The sequence below is a fragment of the Esox lucius genome, chromosome 20, assembly GCF_011004845.1.
Source record: "Esox lucius isolate fEsoLuc1 chromosome 20, fEsoLuc1.pri, whole genome shotgun sequence".
NCBI lineage: Eukaryota > Metazoa > Chordata > Actinopteri > Esociformes > Esocidae > Esox > Esox lucius.
In genome coordinates this window covers 13,255,234-13,275,883 of record NC_047588.1, presented here as the reverse complement: position 1 = coordinate 13,275,883, position 20,650 = coordinate 13,255,234, and the positions used below count along the sequence as shown (strand labels likewise).

Genomic DNA, 20,650 nt, shown 5'->3' with positions numbered 1-20,650 from the left:
AAAATGGAAATGAATACTCACATCTATAAGTCACTTTGGATAACGGCATGAATTAATTCAATGAATTGTAATCATGTAATAATGTAATACATTTTGGGGAGGGGTTCGGATTTCCCTATTTGGCATGGAGTCACTTTGCTGCTTCTTTCGGAGGTCTAGATGAAACTGAGCTCTTACTCCAAAATAAAGAGTCTAATTATAAAATGTGTGTTTTGAAGGTCTAGTACAGGTTTGTGAGGCTAGAGACTCCAATACCCAATCTGTTTCAAAGTTATTACCTACTTTGTCTCTTTGAAACATCCTGACAGGCTACATTCTAGATCTAAACAAACCCACTGTTCACTAATGCACAATAATATTTATATCACACAGCATAAAGCATTCTGTATGTATTAAGGTAGGTCATTATGCATAGTGTAATCACTTTGCAAACCTTAGCAATAGAGGGCGATGTTGTTACACAAATCACATTTTGAAAGATTTGAGCAGATAATTAAAGCCTCAGTATTGCTTCTACACAGCTGGTTGTTGTTTAATAGATGGAAAGACCTCAGGTATATTAAAACATTAATATGGCATACATTTTCACTTGAAATTCATTAGCTTTGTGATAATAATTGTGAAATAATTGTCTAAATCATTAATTTAACTGAGTAGTGGTCAGTAGAACTCAAATAATAAAAGTGGAAATAACCCATGTGTCACGTTCTATCACTTAATACTTTAGGCAAAAAAAATATGCTAATGTAAAATGTCTAAATGTTTACGCATTGTGATTATTTAATATGTTTAGCAGTATTTAACATTTATCAAATACGTTTTTATTACTTGATATTTTGTCATTACTTAAAATATTGAAGTAGTGGCCAGAAATATGTTAGTAAAATGTATTAATTATTTTAGTACAATTAATTTAACAGGGTTGTATAATTTTTTTATTATTACGTTATGAAAACCTAATAGTGCCATGTGAATTGGTTATTTTATAGGCAATTATTATTATTTGTACTTTTTGATACTTTAACACAATGCACAAGGCTTTTTTAAGGAATAGTATACTTATTAAAGTATCGAGAAGTTTGTATTCCTACAAAGTAGAATTGACAAGATGAATGGATATCAAAACCGTTTGGCAAATTGAGGTTCTACAGTAAGACAAGCCAATTGAGTGAGTAATGTACAGCACAGAGACTAATCCTGCAGTTTTTACTGAAACAGCTCTTCCTCCTGCTACTGCTAGAGGAATGAATATGATGCATGATAGATAACGCCTGCTATGCAGGGTAAAAGTGACAGACTGTCATGTGAAATAATTAGAAAAAAGACTGTTGTGAACTACTTACAAAAAACAAATTGCTGAAATAACCTAATCTTTTAGGTAGACAGAACCCTATTTCCATTTTGCCAAAAACACATATTATAGTTAAGTGTCATAACTCAAAAAAGGAAAGATTATAAGGATGGTTCTATCTGTTTTTTATTAAGTATCATCATAGAAATAACGAGAAACAGGTTTCCACAAAATATTTAAGTTAGCTCACAACTGATGACTTTTTTACAGTGAAGGAATAGGGCAGAATACAAATATCTTGCTTGAAATATAATTGAAAATCTCAAAGGAATCACAAATGTTTGCAAGAGCGACAATGAATAATCCTCTATTAAACTGACAGGCTATTGAGCACTGTGTCATCCACTTCTTACTACTCTAAAATTATGTTATTAATGATGCATCAAAAAGAGACAATTCCTTCATTAGTTTGAATGAATAAATGCATAATGAAATATGGCTGGGGATTATTATCATATCCAGGCTTGTTAATATGAGCAGGTGCGTGGGGGGTTCTAGTAATGTGATTATGAGTGTGGACAGCTTTACTCATGCCAAAATGCTAGTAAATATGGTTATAGTATTAGCCAATTTACCACGCTTGTGAGTCACTATTAAATTGGAATTTACAGTTACAGAACAACATGAGTGAGAAAACCCTGGAAATGTAATGCACTGCTGTGTTGTTTTGAGTTTGACACAGATTAGCAGCTAATCATTTGTGTATGCGCACAGTACCTACAGTATAGGATAATTAATCGGGTTATTCAAGTTGATGTTGTGATCCAAATAACTATCCAGTATGCCTTTATGGGGATGTATGTAGATGCTTTCCCACTGCAACTCGTGTGTATGTGGACAGGCCTGTGTGTTTGCATGTCTAAAGATGTGGCTGACTGGCTGGAACCCCAAAGGCACATGTTTAAAACAAACTGACTGACAGTACAACACCAACCAATGGAATCACAGAGCACATGTGCGAACACGTAAACAAAAATGTGTGGGAGAATGAATAAAACAAAATGACAAGAATCAGATGGCATTCAAATACTGATAATGCTTTGGTTTGGGGAGCAGATGGCTTCTACAAAATGTATGCATTTTGGAAATGTTAGATATTTTTAACAAAATATCAAATATATACAGTGGGGAGAAGTATTTGATACACTGCCGATTTTCCTACTGACAAAGCATGTAGAGGTCTATAATTTTTTATCATAGGTACTGTGGCGGAACCTAAAACAAAAATCCAGAAAATCCCATTGTATGATTTTTAAATAATGAATTAGCATTTTATTGCATGACATAAGTATTTGATCACCTACCAACCAGTAAGAATTCCATCTCTCACAGACCTGTTAGTTTTTCTTTAAGAAGCCCTCTTGTTCTCCACTCATTACCTGTATTAACTGCACCTGTTTGAACTCGTTACCTATATAAAAGACACCTCTCCACACACTCAATCAAACAGACTCCAACCTCTCCACGATGGCCAAGACCAGAGAGCTGTGTAAGGACATCAGGGATAAAATTGTAGACCTGCACTGGCCTAGCCAGTCTCCAGACCTGAACCCAATAGAAAATCTTTGGAGGGAGCTGAAAAGTCTGTATTGCCCAGCGACAGCCCCGAAACCTGAAGGATCTGGAGAAGGTCTGTATGGAGGAGTGGGCCAAAATCCCTGCTGCAGTGTGTGCAAACCTGGTCAAGAACTACAGGAAACATATGATCTCTGTAATTGCAAACAAAGGTTTCTGTACCAAGTATTAAGTTCTGCTTTTCTGATGTATCAAATATGTATGTCATGCAATAAAATGCAAATTAATTTTCTGGATTTTTGTTTTAGATTCTGTCTCTCACAGTTGAAGATTACCTATGATAAAAATTACAGACTTCTACATGCTTTGTAAGTGGGAAAACCTGCAAATTCGGCAGTGTATCAAATACTTGTTCTCTCCACTGTATGTATACAGTTGTGCTCGTAGGTTTGCATACCCTGGCAAAAATTGTAAAATGTTGGCATTGATTTTGAAAATATGACCGATCATGCAAAAATATGTCATATTTCATATGATCACTATCCTTTTTATATCCTTGAAGGATAGTGATCATATGAAGCCATTTATTATCACATTGTTTGGCTCCTTTTTAAATGACAACAAAACAGAAATCAACCAAATGGTCCGTGATCAAAAGTTTACATACCCTTGAATGTTTGGCCTTGTTACTAACACACACTGACACACACAGGTGAAAATGGCAATTAAAGGTGAATTTCCCACACCTGTTGCTTTTTAAATTGCAATTAGTTTCTGTGTATAAAGAGTGAATGAGTCTGTTAGCCCTCACGTGGATGCATTGAGCAGGCTAAATACTGAGCCATGGGGAGCAGAAAAGAACTGTCAAAATACCTGTGTAACAAGGTAATGGAACTTTATAAACATGGAAAAGGATATAAAAAGATATCCAAAGCCTTGCAAATGCCAGTCAGTACTGTTCAATCACTTATTAAGAAGTGGAAAATTCAGGGATCTCTTGATACCGAGCCAAGGTCAGGTAGACCGAGAAAGATTTCAGCCAAAACTGCCAGAAGAATTGTTCAGGATACAAAGAAAATGAGCTGCATGGTTGAGTTGTAAAAAAATTAATAAAATGCCTTTACTGCGCCAATGCCACAGCCTGGTTACAATATGCCCAACAACACCTTGACACACCTCACAGCTCCTGGCACACTGTAATTTGGAGTGACAAGACCAAAATAGAGCTTTATGGTCACAACCATAAGCGCTATGTTTGAAGAGGGGTCAACAAGGCCTACACTGTAATAAATGTTTGTTATTTTACAGTAATTTACATTACATTTTACATGTAATTCTCTGTATTTCAGAATGACAGTAAAATTCTGTTTTTAATTACACATTAAATCCTTCATCTAACATTTGTCCAAGTCTGTTACCAGGAAACACAAGAATTATCAGTTTTTTCCACAGACTTTGATTCACATTTTATTTCTGTTTTATTATTGTTATCCCAGCATGCTTTGTGACAGTTCATTTTGTTCATGTTTATGTTTGTTGTAATTGATATGAAGGTGACAGAGCTTTGTTTTTTTTTGCAATCTTGTTCTTTATGTACAGTGCTACCCTGGAATGTTTTTGGGGATTATGGTCGTATTTGTGTGCCAACCATAGCAAAGAAGACGATTATATTTGGTGTGATTTGCAGCTTCATATGAAACACTTTGGGAGTTCTGACTCTTGTATAATTCTGCCAACATTGTGTCTGGTGGAGGTTGGTAAGGTGTGAATCATCAAAATACAAATGCAATAAACTTGAAGAACAAACATAAAAGCTATTGATGACAGCAACAAATGGGAGACTTTAGGAGAGAAAATTATTTTTTGATGTGAAATTACATCAATATACTTTATTTGAAGTAAAGTAAATTTCCGTATTTCTACAGATTAATAATGTAATTTTAAGCTATGTAGTTTTACAACATAAATCTGTTTTTTAACAGGATTTTTCCGGCACCCCAGCTGCCAGAAATTAAGTATTTTTTCCACTTTTGTTTTTTTCCAGTGTATAATGAACAGAATATCATCCCCACTGTGAAGCATGGTGGTTGCTCACTGATGTTCTGGGGGTGTGTGAGCTCTAAATGCATGGGAAATCTTGTGAAAATGTATGGAAAGATGAATGCAGCATGTTATCAGAAAATACTGGCACACAATATGCATTCTTCCGCTCAAAAGCTGCGCATGGGACGCTCTTGGACTTTCCAGCACGACAATGACCCGAAGCACAAGGCCAAGTTGACCCTCCAGTAGTTACAGCAGAAAAAGGTTCTGGTGTGGCCATCACAGTCACAGGCCATCACAGTCACCTGACCTTATATAATAATATAATCAAGCCACTCTGGGGAGATCTTGGCCGTCTTGCGGTTCATGCAAGACGGCCAAAGACTTTGCATGACCAGGAGGCATTTTGCAAAGACGAATGGGCAGCAATACCACCTGCAAGAATTCAAGGCCTCATAGACAACTATTACAAAAGACTGCACGCTGTCATTGATGCTAAATGGGACAATACACAGTATTAAGAACTGAGGGTATGCAGACTTTTGAACAGGGGTCAGTATTTTTGTTTCCTTTGTTGCCATGTTTTGTTTTATGATTGTGCCATTCTGTTATGACCTACAGTTGAATGTGAATCCCATAAGAAATAAAATACATGTGTTTTGCCTGCTCACTCATGTTTTCTTTACAAATTGCATATCTATTACCAATTCTCCAGGGGTATGCAAACGTTTGAGCACAACTGTATATACACTGGTATAGACAAGCCCATACAAAATACATAACAACCTATGCACGTCATTGGTTGCATCTGCCCGTGCATATATAAAGCGATAGACATCTGTAGAAGCATCTAGAGCTGTTTCTGCCGTTAGAATGGCTATTTAACCGATTTTCAACATGGTTTAATTGTTGGAGCTTGTTGGGTCATAGCATTTCGGAAGGCAGAGGAGAAGTTTGGATTTTCACGTACTACCATTTCAAGGGTGTACCGTGAATACAAGAATTCTGGCAAAACATCTATCTTACGACAGCGGTGTGGCCGTAAAAAGACTGTGGGAGAACGTGACCAGTGTCAAACACCGTCTCAAATAACATCTGCATTCAATGCTGGGCCCTCTCTCAAGTACCCCTGATGAATACTCGAAACACAGCTATGCACCTTGCCTGAGCTCAGGAACATCCCCTCTGGACACTTGACGACTGGAAATGAGTCTGACGAGTCGCGTTTCCCTGTTTCGGGCAGATGGAAGGATCTGTGTGTGGGAAAAAACCCATGAAGCCATGGATCCTGCATGTCAACAGGGCATGGTACAGGCTGGTTGTGGCTCCGTAATGGTATGGTGTTTGTTTTTGCTGGCATTCAATGGGACCCTGGAACGTCTACAAACATCTGACAGGTGAACTATGTGTGCATCCTTTCTGACAAGTTACACCCGTTCATGTTCTGTGTTCATTGTGATGGGTTTGGCCTCTTCCAACAGGACACTGCCCACCACACAAGCCAAATTATGGTTAGAGGAACACTTATCTGAGTTTGGGGTCTTGCCATTCCCACCTAAGTCACTAGATCTCAACGTTATCGAACACATCTGGGATGCCATGCAACGCACTATGGAACACAGAAAATCTACACCTCAGAATAAAAAATAATTGCTGACCACTCTGCAAGATGTATGGTGTTCATTGCCTACAGAATACTTCTGCAAGCTCGTGGAGTCCATACCCCATGGTATTTCTGCAGTTCTGTGCTCCCATGGGAGGCCTACAGGGTTGGATAGGGAACTTTTTTAATGTAATCCGTTACGGTTACAAGTTACATGTCCACGTTTGTAATCAGTAACGTAACTTTTTGATTACTCAAACTCAGTAACGTAATCTGATTACTTTGATATTAAGAGGCTTTATAAGACAAATAAGAATAGCCTATAAACAACTGAATACCTTTTGCAGGATCAATTAATGTTAGAGTTTACATAGCTTGCCAAAAACGTAATTTTCATGTTGTTATCTTATGGGTTATGTACAGTAATTTGGAAAGGGTTTCTAAACCATTGCTTTCTACTTCAGTATGATTGGGCAACATCTCTACATTACAGGCAACAGGTCTGTCAGACAATTAATCCAAAAACCCTTGATCTTCCAGAATCTGACTTTTCATCTGAACATTACCCTAACTCTAAGGAAAATATATATTTTATCTATCTATATATTAGATTTTTTTTAATAAAGTATATACAGTGGGTATGAAAAGTCACCAAACTTTTTCAAAATATCACACTTTTTCCAGTAAAACAAATCAAAGAACTCTGAAAATGTATTACAATTGAAACAGTAAAATCCAATATTTATTTAAGTAAACACCCTCCCGTAGAATTGCAACTGCTAAATTTTGTTGCTTTGTTCATTGTGTCATTGACATTAACAAGGGAAACAGGACCAACCGAAAGCGAAACAGCTCATAAAAGAGCCACCTCAATATTTTACATTAGCAACAAGGTTATTTTTAAACATTGGTTAACCTTCTATTTCTCCTAGTTTCATCATAGCCCTTTTTTATCTATGGCCCTGTCTTGTCATATCTCCTATTTGGGACAGCTGAAGATTACGAGAAACTGTAGTCATGTCTTAATCATTTTGTTGAGCACAGTGCTCAATCCACAAGTGGTAACAAGAGGTTGCAGGTCAAGCATTGCATGATAATGTATCTGCCTCTACCAATAACAGTAATGTAAATATGGTTTAATTACACAAGACAAATATGATGAAGGCTGGATTGGAACCTGGGCTTTTGCTTAACTCCTGTGTACTATACACGTGAACTTTTCAACATTTAGTGTAATCTAATAAATAATGTCTTCCACTAGCAGCACCAATTAAGAAAATATCATTTTAAATTTGTGTCCAAGTACTATGCCAATAGGGGTGATTCAAAAGATACGCATGCATACAATTTCCGGCAAGTCTTCCACTATTTTGGTGGATTTAAACTTTATTTAATAAAAAGTGTTATATGTATTGTTTTTGCTATTTCTTTTACCAATTGCTTGATTTGTAAAGATCAACAACAATGTGTCTCCTTTCATTTATAAATTCTATGCCTTTTCCAAATGGTGATGTCTAACAAAGTAATATTACATTCTTGTTAGCAATTTTTAACACCCCAGTGATACCTCCACGTAACAGGATGCAGTAGTTATTTTAATCCAGATTCTTTTTTAAAACATAGAACGATAATGCACTCAAATTGTTTTTATAAGAATCTTAAGGTGTACCCCCCATGTATTATACAAAAAAAATAAATGTATATTACATGATAACAAGATTATCAAGGTTGACAATTATTTTGGAAATTACTATATGGTGGATATCTGGAAGTAAATTCTTTCCACAAGTAGCTCATAAAGTGGTATCAAATATTTGCCTGGCTACAGATTGTTTAGAGATTCTGATTGCTGCTGACTTTGTTTAGTACAACAGCCCTCATTTTGCAGTTATCTAAACAACTGTAATGGAGAATAGGTCTCAGGCTGAAATCTGCAGCGTGACGTTTCAGTTAGAGATGTCAAGAAAATAACATACTGTTACAATTTAAATCACGTGTATTTCCTTTAGAACATCCTGAAAAGTCTTCACACATACGTCCCCAGTGGGGTGGCGCTTGGACGCCAGCTTCCACGCCTCTTCAAGTGTTTCCTCAGAAATACTTGCACCCACATTTCGGAATATGTCAGCGATCTAAAAATAAATAAAGGTAGAAATAGGAACAATTGATTTGTTGTGCTCCATCTGATTTAATAAAATGTTGTGCTGATCACTTCTTCAATGGCAAAATTCTTCATACCAATTAGTTAAAAAAAAAATTGTAGAACTTGAAGACTAATCAAATCCCTCATAACCTCTACATAGTATTATACACAACCCTTATAACCTCTATATAGAACAATACACAATAACCTAAATATAGTACTATACACAACCCCCATAACCTAAACATAGTACTACACACAACCACTATAACCTATACAGTACTAAACACAACCACTATAACCTAAACACAGTACTATACACAACCCTTATAACCTCTATATAGAACAATACACAATAACCTACATTTTGTACTATACACAACCCCCATAACCTAAACAAAGTACTACACACAACCACTATAGCCTATATAGTACTAAACACAACCCTTATAACTTCTATATAGTACAATACACAATTACCAAATATACCATCATTCACTGTTTATAACTCTAGTTTGCCTGTTTCTATGTTCAGTTTAGTCTTGTCAGTGTAATCGCCTTCACCTGAGTCTTGTTTGCCCCCTCATTATGTATCTATATAAGTTCCTCCTGCCCTAGTGTATTTTGTCAGTCATTGTTGCATGTTACGGTCGCCATGTCATGTCTAGCTTTTAGAAATAAATACCAGTTCGTTCCACCACATCTGCGCCTGTGTCCTGCAACCTCCTCAAATTGTGACATTAACGCCAATTATATCATATTTGCTACATGAGTTTCTGAGACCTCTACTTGGTCAAGCAATCATCTGTGAAAAGGTTTGTCAGTGGAAACGGTTTTAAAAATGTAAACTGGTGTATTAGCCACACCCATGTATTAAGCGCTGCAATCAAAATCTGTGTATGAGTAACGGTTTATAAACAGGAAATTAAGTTAACCGAAATGTAGTGCTATACACAACCACTATAACTTAAACAAAGTACTACAGTATACACAATCACTATAACCTAAACACAGTACTATACAAAACCCCAATAGCCTAAACACAGTACTTTTTACAACCCCTATAACCTAAACACAGTACTAAACACACCCGCTATAACCATAACACAGTACTATACACACCCGCTATAACCATAACACAGTACTATACACACCCGCTATAACCATAACACAGTACTAAACACACCCGCTATAACCATAACACAGTACTATACACACCCGCTATAACCATAACACAGTACTATACACACCCGCTATAACCATAACATAGTACTATACATAATCCCCCTTAACATTCCATTAATATTCTATTCAAATCTACTAGTGTCAGAGATATACTTCACCTCATCTTTGGTGCGGTGGCAGAAGAAGTGCTCCTCGTACACACCCCTAAGGGAGTGCAGAGTGGGGTACAGGAGATGAAATGCAGTGGACCCATCACCATAGTTAGCTCTGTCACTGATTCGTTTGATCCGCGGAGCCGGCAGGTCAGTTCGCACCGTGGGGATTCCATAGGTACGACAATCTAAGAGGAGAAAGACCATAATCACACCACAAAAACGCAGTACACACAATGTAGAAAAGCAAGAAATTATTGCTGCCAGTCTACTGTAATGCCAAGTTAACATTTAAGACAGAATGTTCCTGTTATTCTAAGGACAAAACTCACATCTGACATTATGTTTTGGAGAAGTGTGGGAATTACAGCAGATCTCGTTTCTAATGCATTCTTCACATACAGAAAATAAATGTATCTACATAATATATGTAAAGGTCGATGACAGTGTTTTAAGACCACACGACACACCACCTCAACTTACCTGTTGTGGGGAAACCACCAACAACTGCCCTGATCAGGGACGAAGAAGTAACAAAGTGGTCTGGTACAGTCCGGGGTCGACTCAGGGTCTTTGGGGTTTTCAACGTGCTGCCCACCTCCACAGGCTCCAGGTCCTCTGGTCGGACTAGAGCCTTACAGGCTGAAGGCCTCAGCGAGATAGCTTCTCTCTTCATGTTAGCTGGGGCTGTGCTGGCCTTACGCTCTGAGGTAGTCAATCAAAAAAGGAATTACAGGAATGTTAAGGTCACTGAGAACCTAGCTGTTGTGGTTTATATCATTGGCTTGTTTTTGTCATAGAAATCTATTTACAGCCAGTCAGAAACAGTGTAATTGAAGCTTGAATTGCACGGGAATGTACATTAGAGTCATTTCATTTCTATGCTAAGAATCTATGCAGTTTTCAATTCATAAGAGCTCTGATGAAGGTCGGTTGACCGAAAGTGCAAATCATTTTTGTTGTCTCCTGCAGCTCAGCAATTGACAGGTGTGCCACAGCTCATCCTAGAGGACACTTTGACTAACCACTGGTCAAAATGTCCTGCTCCAATTTACTGATGGGCATTTTGTCCTTCCAGTTGAGGAAGTTGGTGAACTCCAGGAAATTGAGGAGTCCATCCTTATCCACGTCACAGTACTCCATCAAGCTGTCCAGCACCGGTTCACTCAGGTCCAGGTTAAACTGAACACACACATCCCGCAGGTTATCCTTGTCAATCGAACCCTGACCCTTCTGGGGAGCCATACACACACACACACACACACACACACACACAAACGTTACGCTGGTTGACATCTCTATGAGAAATACAGCAGTGCCTCTTGAACATGCACACACACATGCACTTTAGTTTATTGTGTCACAAACTGAAAGCAATATTATCATGCTGAAACATGAAGAAGTGCTAATTACCTTGTCATAGTGTCTGAAGGCCTGCAGCAGGGAGTTAAAGTTGTGGAAGTTGACCTTCTTCAGGTGTTGGCGCACAGCACTGACGAGAGAGCGCTGTCTTTCTGTGCCTCTCAGGTATTCTGCGGGTGGGGTGGAGCGGATGAGGTCACCGGCGCCTGTGGAGAAACTCACATGAAATAATCCCTATTGACAATAACCGGATGACTATATTTGCTTTCAACCCTCTAGATTAAATTACTGGATATTGTCTAATTGATCAAATTCATACCGGCATTGCAACAGGTACCCTCCCTTTTAGTGTCCCTTACTACATACACTACAAACATACATTTACTCACCAAAGTCATCCGGACACATCAATATTCCGAATGTGTGATTTGCTGGCACTTTCAGGGTATCTGCTATGCTGCAAAATGCCAGGAACAGATCAATTTGAGAATTAGTTGCACAATATACAGTCCCTGAGGTACAACCCTGGTTTCAAAAAGGTTGGGACACTGCATAAAATGCAAATAAAACCACACTGCAATGATGTGCAAATCATTTATCCCTATATTTAATTGAAAATAGTACCAAGAAAACATCAAATGTTGAAACTGAGAAATATTACAGCTTTTGGAAAAATACATGCAAGCAACACATTTCAAAAAAGTTGAGACATGGCCAAAACCTATATATATATTGTTCAGCATTAATGGTGCCTTCACAGATGTGCAAGTCACCCATGCCATGTGCACTAATGCACCCTCATACCATCCCTGATGCTAGCTTTTGGACTTTGCATTGATAAGATGCCAGAATTCCCTCTCTTTAGTCCAGAGGATGCAGTGTCAATATTCCCTTAAATAATATAAAATGTAGATTTGTCAGACCACAGGACATTTTTCCACTTTGCCTCAGTCCATCTTAAATGAGCTCTGGCCGTTCTGGATTTTGTTTATATATGGTTTCTTCTTTATATGGTAGAGATTCAACTTGCATTTGTGGATGCAGTAACAAACTGTGTTCACAGACAATGGTTTTCAGAAGTGTTCCTAAGTCCGTGCAGTGATGTCCATTGCAGAATCATGTCTGTTTTTAATGCAGTGCCGTCAAGATCACGGCCATCCAATATTGGTTTTCAGCCTTTTCCTTTGCGTACAAAGATTTCTCCAGATTCTCTGAATCTTTTAGTGATATTATGTACGGTAAATGATGAGATCCCCAAACTCTTGGGAATTTTGGGGACCCCAAACCTCAAATTCTAAGTTTTCCCCAGTTGTTTCACTATTTGCCCACGCAGTCCTTCACAGAGTGGTGAACCCCTCCCCATCCTCACTTCTGACAGACCCACTCACTCTGAAATAATCTTTTAATACCCAGTCATATTACTGACCTGTTGCCAATTGACCTAATTAGTTGTGTGATTTTCCACCAGGTTTAGGCCTAGTCCACATGTACACAGGTATTTTTTACGTAAAAATCCCATCCATACAAGCACGATTTAAAAAAAGTCTCAGTCCACAACGCAAAAACACACTGTCAAGCACTGTCAAAGAGCATGTCAAACCAACAGGCGACAATATAACCCTAAAACCATGTTGGCCAATCTGAAGCCTGAAAAAAGTTATTTCTGGTTCCAGTAGGCTAACAACAGTGGCGCGAATGTTGGATGTAGCAGCAACCTCCATAGCGCATTCTAACGCCTCTGTTTCTCAATACACACTGATCAGCCATAACATTATGACCACCTGCATAATATTGTGCCGGTCCCCCTTTTGCCACCAAAACAGCCGTGACCCGTCGAGGCATGGACTCCACTAGACCTCTGAAGGTGTGCTGTGGTATCTGGCACGAAGATGTTAGCAGCAGATCCTTTAAATCCTGTAGGTTGTGAGGTGGGGCCTCCATGGATCAGATCTGTTTTGTCCAGCACATCTCACAGATGCTCGATTGGATAAACAACTCGTTGTTGTGATAGTCAAACCATTCCTGAACCATTTTTGCTTTGTAGCAGGGCACATTATCCTGCTGAAAGAGGCCAATGCCATCAGGGAATACCGTTGCCATGAAAGGGTAACAATGCTCAGGTCGGTGGTACGTGTCAAAGTAACATCCACATGAATGGCAGGACCCAAGGTTTCCCAGTAAGACATTGCCCAAAGCATCACACTGCCCCTGCTAGTTTGCATCCTTCCCATAGTGCATCGTGGTGCCATGTGTTCTCCAGGTAAGTGATGCACACGCACCCGGCCATCCATGTGATGTAAAAGGAAACATGATTCATCAGACCAGGCCACCTTCTTCCATTGCTCTGTGGTCCAATTCTGAGGCTCACATGCCCATTGTAGGGTGCTTTCGGCAGTGGACAGGGGTCAGCATGGGCACCCTGACTGGTCTGCAGCTACACAGCCCTGTACGCAACAAACTGCGATGCACTATGTGTTCTGACACCTTTCTATCAGTATCAACATTAACTTTTTCAGCAATTTAAGCTACAGTAGCTCATCTGTTGGAACTGGCCTCACGGGCCAGCCTTCGCTCCCCATGTGCATTAATGAGCCCAGTTGCTGGTTCACCGCTTTTCCTTCCTTGGACCACTTTTTGATGGGTACTGACCACTGCAGACCGGGGACACCCCACAAGTGCTGCAGCTTTGGAGACGTAAACAGAAATAAGGACACAAACGTTAAAAGGCAAAAACTCTGTTTTACCAGTCTACACGTTAACACTGAAAACTGAGTTCTTGAATACCTTCACTCTGGAAGGAGTTTTTCAAAAGGTCAATTTTCAGTGACCTAAAAGGCAGTTTGTGTGGACGAAAGGACAAAACGCAAAGAAAAACCCCTGTTTTAAAAAATACCTGTGTACGTATGGACTAGGCCTTTTTCCAGTCTTCTGTTGCCTCTCTCCCAATTTTTTTGAAAGGTTTTCTGGCATCAAATTCAAAGCATATATATTCAAGAAACAATAAAATGTCTACATTTAAACATTTTATATTTTTGTCTTTGTACTATTTTCTATTGAAAATAAGGTTTCAATGATTTTCATTCTGTTTGTATTTACATTTTACGCAGTATCCCAACTTCTTTGAAAACAGTGTTGTATACAGAACAAGTACTAGTCCACTGCAACTATAAAAGTTGAACATTATAGAATATTTACTGAACGTGTTGAATATGACTTCTGCATTGTGTTTAATGTGTTTAAATATTAATCTTTTTGAACCTTTAACTATGTTTCAAAAGCATTTGCAGAGCTATTCAGAAAAACATTGAACCTCCTTTAACGCTTTAGAGATAAATAGACGATGAAATTTGAAAGCATAGACCTATTAATCATTGAAATGCTGATCAAAGCAGCTGCAAAATGGTCGTAACAGTCATTCTGAAGGTTAAAAAAACGACCATTAGTGATGGATTACTCAGGGGATGTTTCCTAAATAAACACCTGTTTAGCTGTCAATGCTTATACAGCTGAGTAGCCTATCATACAGTACATCCAAAAGCATAGTGGTAGAGAGAGTAAATACCAATATGAAGGCTACCACTTAAAATAAACACAGACAGGGTCACTGCCTAGAAAACAGACGTGGTCTCTGCCTAGAAAACAGACGTGGTCTCTGCCTAGAAAACAGACGTGGTCTCTGCCTAGAAAACAGACGTGGTCTCTGCCTAGAAAACAGACGTGGTCTCTGCCTAGAAAACAGACGTGGTCTCTGCCTAGAAAACAGACCTGGTCTCTGCCTAGAAAACAGACCTGGTCTCTGCCTAGAAAACAGACGTGGTCTCTGCCTAGAAAACAGACCTGGTCTCTGCCTAGAAAACAGACCTGGTCTCTGCCTAGAAAAGAGACCTGGTCACTGCCTAGAAAACAGACCTGGTCACTGCCTAGAAAACAGACCTGGTCACTGCCTAGAAAACAGACATGGTCACTGCCTAGAAAACAGACATGGTATTGGCCTAGAAAACCCCTTTGATTAGCAATCAAGACATGATTGGAGAGAAAGTGGAAACAATGCACAGAAAGAGAACGGCAAGGTGGGGTCACTGGGCACCTGGCTGGTATACTGTGTGTACATTTATCATCCCCTCAAAAATCTAATAGAGTTAAAGCTGCATTCAAAGATATTTTGTCACTGGATGTCAGGCAGTTTTCATGTTCCAATAGGCCAACATTTGTTTAAACTTTTAACTGTATCAAATCCACCAGCATAGGTAAAACTACAGTACTGCTAGGAAATGAAGCTCCAGTGCATGCATGTAATGTGTGATGAATCAGTATTCTATTATAATCAGATCACATTTGTAACTTCATAAAGTGGGCAAGACGTAACATACATTCCTAAAAGTCAAATCAATTTTAAAAAAATGACAGTATAATTTCAATCTCATTGAAAGCCAATACAGTTAAATTATGTTTAACTGTACTGGCTCTTTAATAGTCTTAACTTACGGGTCATGAACTTTGCCAATCTGTGGCTGTGTCCTTTCCCTGAAGTCATCACACCTCTTGGAAACCAGGTTTGCTTTAAGACCCCTAGAGGGGAAAACAGCAACATACAGAAATTCACATTGCCGTCATGAATATTGCCAATGGACATGCAACTTGGAATGGTCATTAGAAAAGCCGTTTGTTATAGACATAAGGTAGGAGGTGAGCTTACACCTGAGAAGCACACAACCAGTGGAGGGTTTTGGAGACATTCCGTCCATCGTTGTGGTGTGGGGTAGGCACTCCAAATCTGGTGTCTTTGCCACAAGGTCCCCAGTTGTATTTCCTATCAATACGTTCACCTGGGGCACAACACAGTTATGACAACTTACCCAATCTAAAAATAAACACATTACAACACGTGTGATTGGTCAGTAACTTAGGTCACATACTCAAATGTGAATAAAAATTTTTTTAAAGCAATGTGTTAAACAACAGTTATAGCCTATATGACTGTCATGCATACCCAAACAAAGGCTCCTTTCGAATAAAATAAAATAATTTAAAAAAAAATGTTCACCGTACTCACTGACAAAGTAGGCATTGTGGGAGTGGATATAAGACTTATGTCCCTCCAGAGCTTCTGTCTCCACCTGCTCTGCATGTTTAGGAGGGTTGATAATTGTACCTGCAGCTGCATCTAAACGAGGTGAAACAGAACATTCAGGCTTGTGGATATGTTATTTGTTAATAACAGATTACGTGGAAGTGCATGGTGGCAAAATGTAGCTTCTAGTCTGTCTCACTTCTTAGCAATTTAACACCAAATGTGGTTTTGCCAGTGTCAAGCCAGTCAGGAAGCCCAAGACTCTGATTATGTGACTTTCCCAGTGGGGCTTTTTGATTAGTTGAATATCCAGCTTCGCTGAGTTGGTGTAACCTCTGTTGATAGAAGGTCTTAGGCGGTGGGTTGATTAGAGAAGCAGCCTATAATAAATAGAAACAAAATGCAATGGCTTTCATTCATCAGAGAAATGAAGGACATTGATCCAGTATCACAGTATCTGCGCATGTGAATTGGTTTAATTCTATTGCATTTTTATATTTTCCTTTTCATTGTAAAGCACATTGAATTGCTTCTATGTATGAATTGTGCTGTATAAAGAAACCTGCATGCTAACCCTTATTCTAAACCTTATTCTAAATGTAACCTTAACCCTTACCTTAGCTAAAGCTGTTGCTTATCAACAGATTGTTGAACATTTGTTGGCATTTTGTTGATAGTATTAATACAACCCTGTTTCCAAAAAAGCATTTTATATGTTACAAAAGCACATCCTAAAATGCTGAATTTGTATTGGTCTAGCACAGAGGTGTCAAACTGGTTCCACATAGGGCTGAGTGTCGCTGTCACCTTGTACTTGATTGATTAATTAGGTCACTAATTGGTTGGTTTCTACCCTCACCTGGTTGTTAAGGTCTGAAATGGAAACCAATTTGGTGGAACCACCAAAAACCTGCAGATACTCGGCCCTCTGTGGAACTGGTTTGACACCCCTGGTCTAGCATAATTTTATATGAAATAGATTTTGTGAAAATCTATCATTTGACTTAACAAATCTATAATTTCTCATATATTATGGACATCTGCTGGTATTACAATGCAAAAATGCAGTCAACTAGAAAATGTCAAACTCACCACACATCTGTTCTGATAGGCCTCTACTCACAGAAACAGAAGCTTTGGTGCTCACTCCATGGATGACTGTACCGGCTATATCAGGGTCGTTGGCTTTCCCATGGAACACTCTGATAGCCCCTGGACCTGGGCGTGCTGAGTTCAGAAACTTCCTCACTACAGGTGGGGTCCGTTGCTTTAAGAGGAAGTTACGATGGTAAATACACTTGGAATCATGTGTGTCCACTATGATTCTCAAACACACACACAAACAGATACAATACATGCACGGAGACACAGAGTCTGAGCCCGTCCTAAATGGAGAACGATACAAAAGACACATCATATCCTTCTGCACTGATATTTACAGTAGGTCAGTTGGTAGGCTTGTGAAGTGTATTAAGTTATTGTGCTGATCTTGGATATCTACATTCTTGAACAAAAAAATTATGTATCCTCCAAAAATGTACCATAGCTCTACAAAGATAATGTCAAAATACGTTTTTCTTGAATTATAATATGGAGACCAGGGTTGGCTGTCACACGGGTTGGTTGTCACAGAGCTTATTACAGCCAAACAAGGGGGCGCTGTGTAAAATATTTCTCATCAAATGTGTGATCTCTTTGTATGAGGTCATTCATATTGTCAGTTTGTATAGAGAGCTAACAATTTTGGCCTAAGGGAATAATTTCACATTTTGATGGGAAATAGTAAATATTTACTCTTGTATAAAATGTTATGTAACTTTGTACATTTAGCTTATCTCTATTTATTAACTTCTGTTTAAGAATGGAAGAGTGGCTATAGTTACAGAACATTTATCATATGCTAGGTCAAGCCATGTGGTTGCTAGCTAAACATTTAACTAAAGAGTTCAGATGGGGCTGGTTGTCACACAGGTATAGGAGTTGGTTGTCACACTGTGGCAGGGCCCTTTTCTAACAGCCAACCCAAAGAAACACGGCTAAAGTGCATTATGTGCAAGAATTGCACACACAAAGAGCGCACCCCTTACGGATTATCTAATTACATATGTCAAAACTGTGATTCCTACGATTGTAACTAATTGTACCTAATTATTCACAAACACAGTATTCACAAACAAACCTACCCACTCAAAAGTTTTGATACATTTTATATGTTTCAGACAGTTTTCTTGACCGATGCATAAAGTTTTGATTTATTAAAAGTGTTAATATTTCTATGTCTGCCTCCATCTGTGAATTATCTGTAAATAAACATCAAATTAAAAACAATCTGATTTAAACACAAAGTTTATAGATGAACACATTACAAATTGTGTTAAGAACATTTACAATTATTTGGTATCTCTAGTGTAGATGTATTGATTGTATAAGTTAGTGAACTGTTATAAGCTGTTGTAACCAATGAAGCAAAATATTAATTGTTTGTAATATGAGCTAAAATGGAAGGTGCAAGTAGGAGAATAGGACACCCTGTTCAAGCGGTTGCCGGGGAGAGAGAGATTTAGTATGTCTGTTTTGTGAGAAACAGGACACAGGTTAGAGACACACACACATAGTCTGACAGACAACACAGACACCACAAGGGGGGCAAGGGGGTACTTGCAGTTATCCTATAAGGAATAGAACTGGGATTGGGCCAAGGACACACTTGCTTTGTAAGTTAACGCCTCTATCTTTTCGGGCGTAGTAGAAGTATAAAAATGATGTTTTGACTGTTGATCCTTAGACATTGTGCGGCGACACTTAAGCTTCTGTAATAAATGGATATACGATACGGTAATTGACCTGACTCCTGGTGTTTTATTCTCCTTTCCAAAAAAACAACTCGGGGAAGTATTAGACTTCAACACTAGTTTGAAAAATATCTTAATTTCTTGTTGCACATCTCATTGGTATATTAGTGACAACCAACCCCACCCCCTGTGACAATCAACCCCATGATGAGTTTGGATGTCACACTTTCTCAGAGTGTATTTCATGGCTTATTACTTTATGTTAAAACATGCTGATAAAAGTGATATTAATTCATACCCAATACCTTAAACTTTGGATCAATACTGACATTTCTTTCAGTAGAGAAAAGTGTGACAAGCATCCCCCGTCTCCCCTAATTACATAAAAGACACATCATATCCTTGTGTATTGATATTTACAGTAGATCAGTAGGTAGGCTTGTGATGTGTGCTAAGTTACTGCGCTGATCTAGGATATTCTTAAACAAAAAGCGTATCTCGAAGATCATTGCATTTTGTTAAGACTTTGAAAGTACAGAGCTATGCATAACTTTGAGTAGGCTGCACATTTATTTGTACATACTAAAGTTTGCTCGATGGTGATTTCGATTTGGACAACGCTGTTGCATCAGAGACCTTACCAGAAAAAAAAAACGTCTCTAAACTCAGGCTAGCTAGGTTATATGTATTTAATATATATTCATATAAATATATTCGGCTGCAGGAAACTGACTTACCGTGGGTGATATTTCTTGTAAACAAGTCTTAGCACTGTCACCAATAGGAATTCGTTTACCAGCCTAGGATGGAGGGATATATAGAAACAGACAAACATAAATTCAAAGAAAATAGGATAATCAACGTTGCGTGTTATTGTTACATTACCCTTCGAATATTCGGGAAACTGTCCGTGTATTTCCAGGTGTGGGACGCATTCCTTTCTCTCAAATTCATCTCGCTTGCGTATCACCGTTTGCTATAAATATTGCTTATAACTCAACGACATTATAGAAACATACAAACCCATGTAACATGCCAGTTACAAAAGTGCGTAATTTGGATGAAATAGGTAACTCAATACATTCTGTAATGTTTATTTCACATGGCAACAGCCGCTAGGAAACCAAGATAGATTCCGATTGGTGCATGTGTTTTAAAAATAAATAAAACATCTCACCTGTAAAGAGGCGGGAAAAACGTGTTTGGAACCCAATGATTTGTGTTATTATGGTGTGTGAAATAATTTAAATAATAGTCCTATATGACGTAATGTTTCAGAACAAAACTAAGATGTTCAATCCAAACCATTGTTAATTGCCCTAAAGGAAATAATGAGCTGGAAATAAAGCTATAAAATTAAATATTAAAGTATAGCCTGCATTGCATCTCTTGCAATTATTAAGTAATTGTGTTTATTTGTGAAACCTTACATA

At 38.3% G+C, this 20,650-nt stretch overlaps 1 protein-coding gene across 3 annotated transcripts; it reads right to left on the bottom strand.

Moving 5' to 3' along the window:
* Positions 1-7,262: 7,262 nt before the first annotated feature.
* On the bottom strand, positions 7,263-20,426 carry efhb (EF-hand domain family, member B). Of its 3 annotated transcripts, XM_010889859.3 has the most exons (14): positions 20,395-20,426; positions 20,103-20,193; positions 19,955-20,017; positions 17,549-17,692; positions 16,625-16,805; positions 16,408-16,518; positions 16,051-16,180; positions 15,840-15,923; positions 11,744-11,811; positions 11,406-11,560; positions 11,018-11,225; positions 10,476-10,697; positions 9,999-10,180; positions 7,263-8,644 (listed from the first exon to the last, which is right to left on the bottom strand). In XM_010889859.3, the coding sequence occupies exons 2-14, from the start codon at positions 20,169-20,171 to the stop codon at positions 8,498-8,500; spliced, it is 1,764 nt and encodes a 587-aa protein (XP_010888161.2). In that variant the 5' UTR covers positions 20,172-20,193; positions 20,395-20,426; the 3' UTR covers positions 7,263-8,497. The 3 variants fall into 3 exon arrangements, with proteins under 3 accessions (XP_010888161.2, XP_010888160.2, XP_019897063.2); XM_010889858.3 differs by lacking the exon at positions 20,395-20,426 and having other exon boundaries at positions 20,103-20,328; XM_020041504.2 differs by lacking the exon at positions 20,395-20,426 and having other exon boundaries at positions 11,018-11,222; positions 20,103-20,328.
* Between the last annotated feature and the right edge of the window lie 224 nt (positions 20,427-20,650).

Bases quoted from the DNA above. Each gene is read 5' to 3' on its own strand.
- efhb (XM_010889859.3), bottom strand. From the start codon at position 20,171: ATGAATTTGAGAGAAAGGAATGCGTCCCACACCTGGAAATACACGGAC. The intron at 16,181-16,407 runs GTGAGTACGGTG...GTTGTGCCCCAG, and splicing joins CCACAATGCCTACTTTGTCA to GTGAACGTATTGATAGGAAA. The intron at 10,181-10,475 runs GTAAGTTGAGGT...TTCTCCTCTTAG, and splicing joins TGGTGGTTTCCCCACAACAG to ATTGTCGTACCTATGGAATC.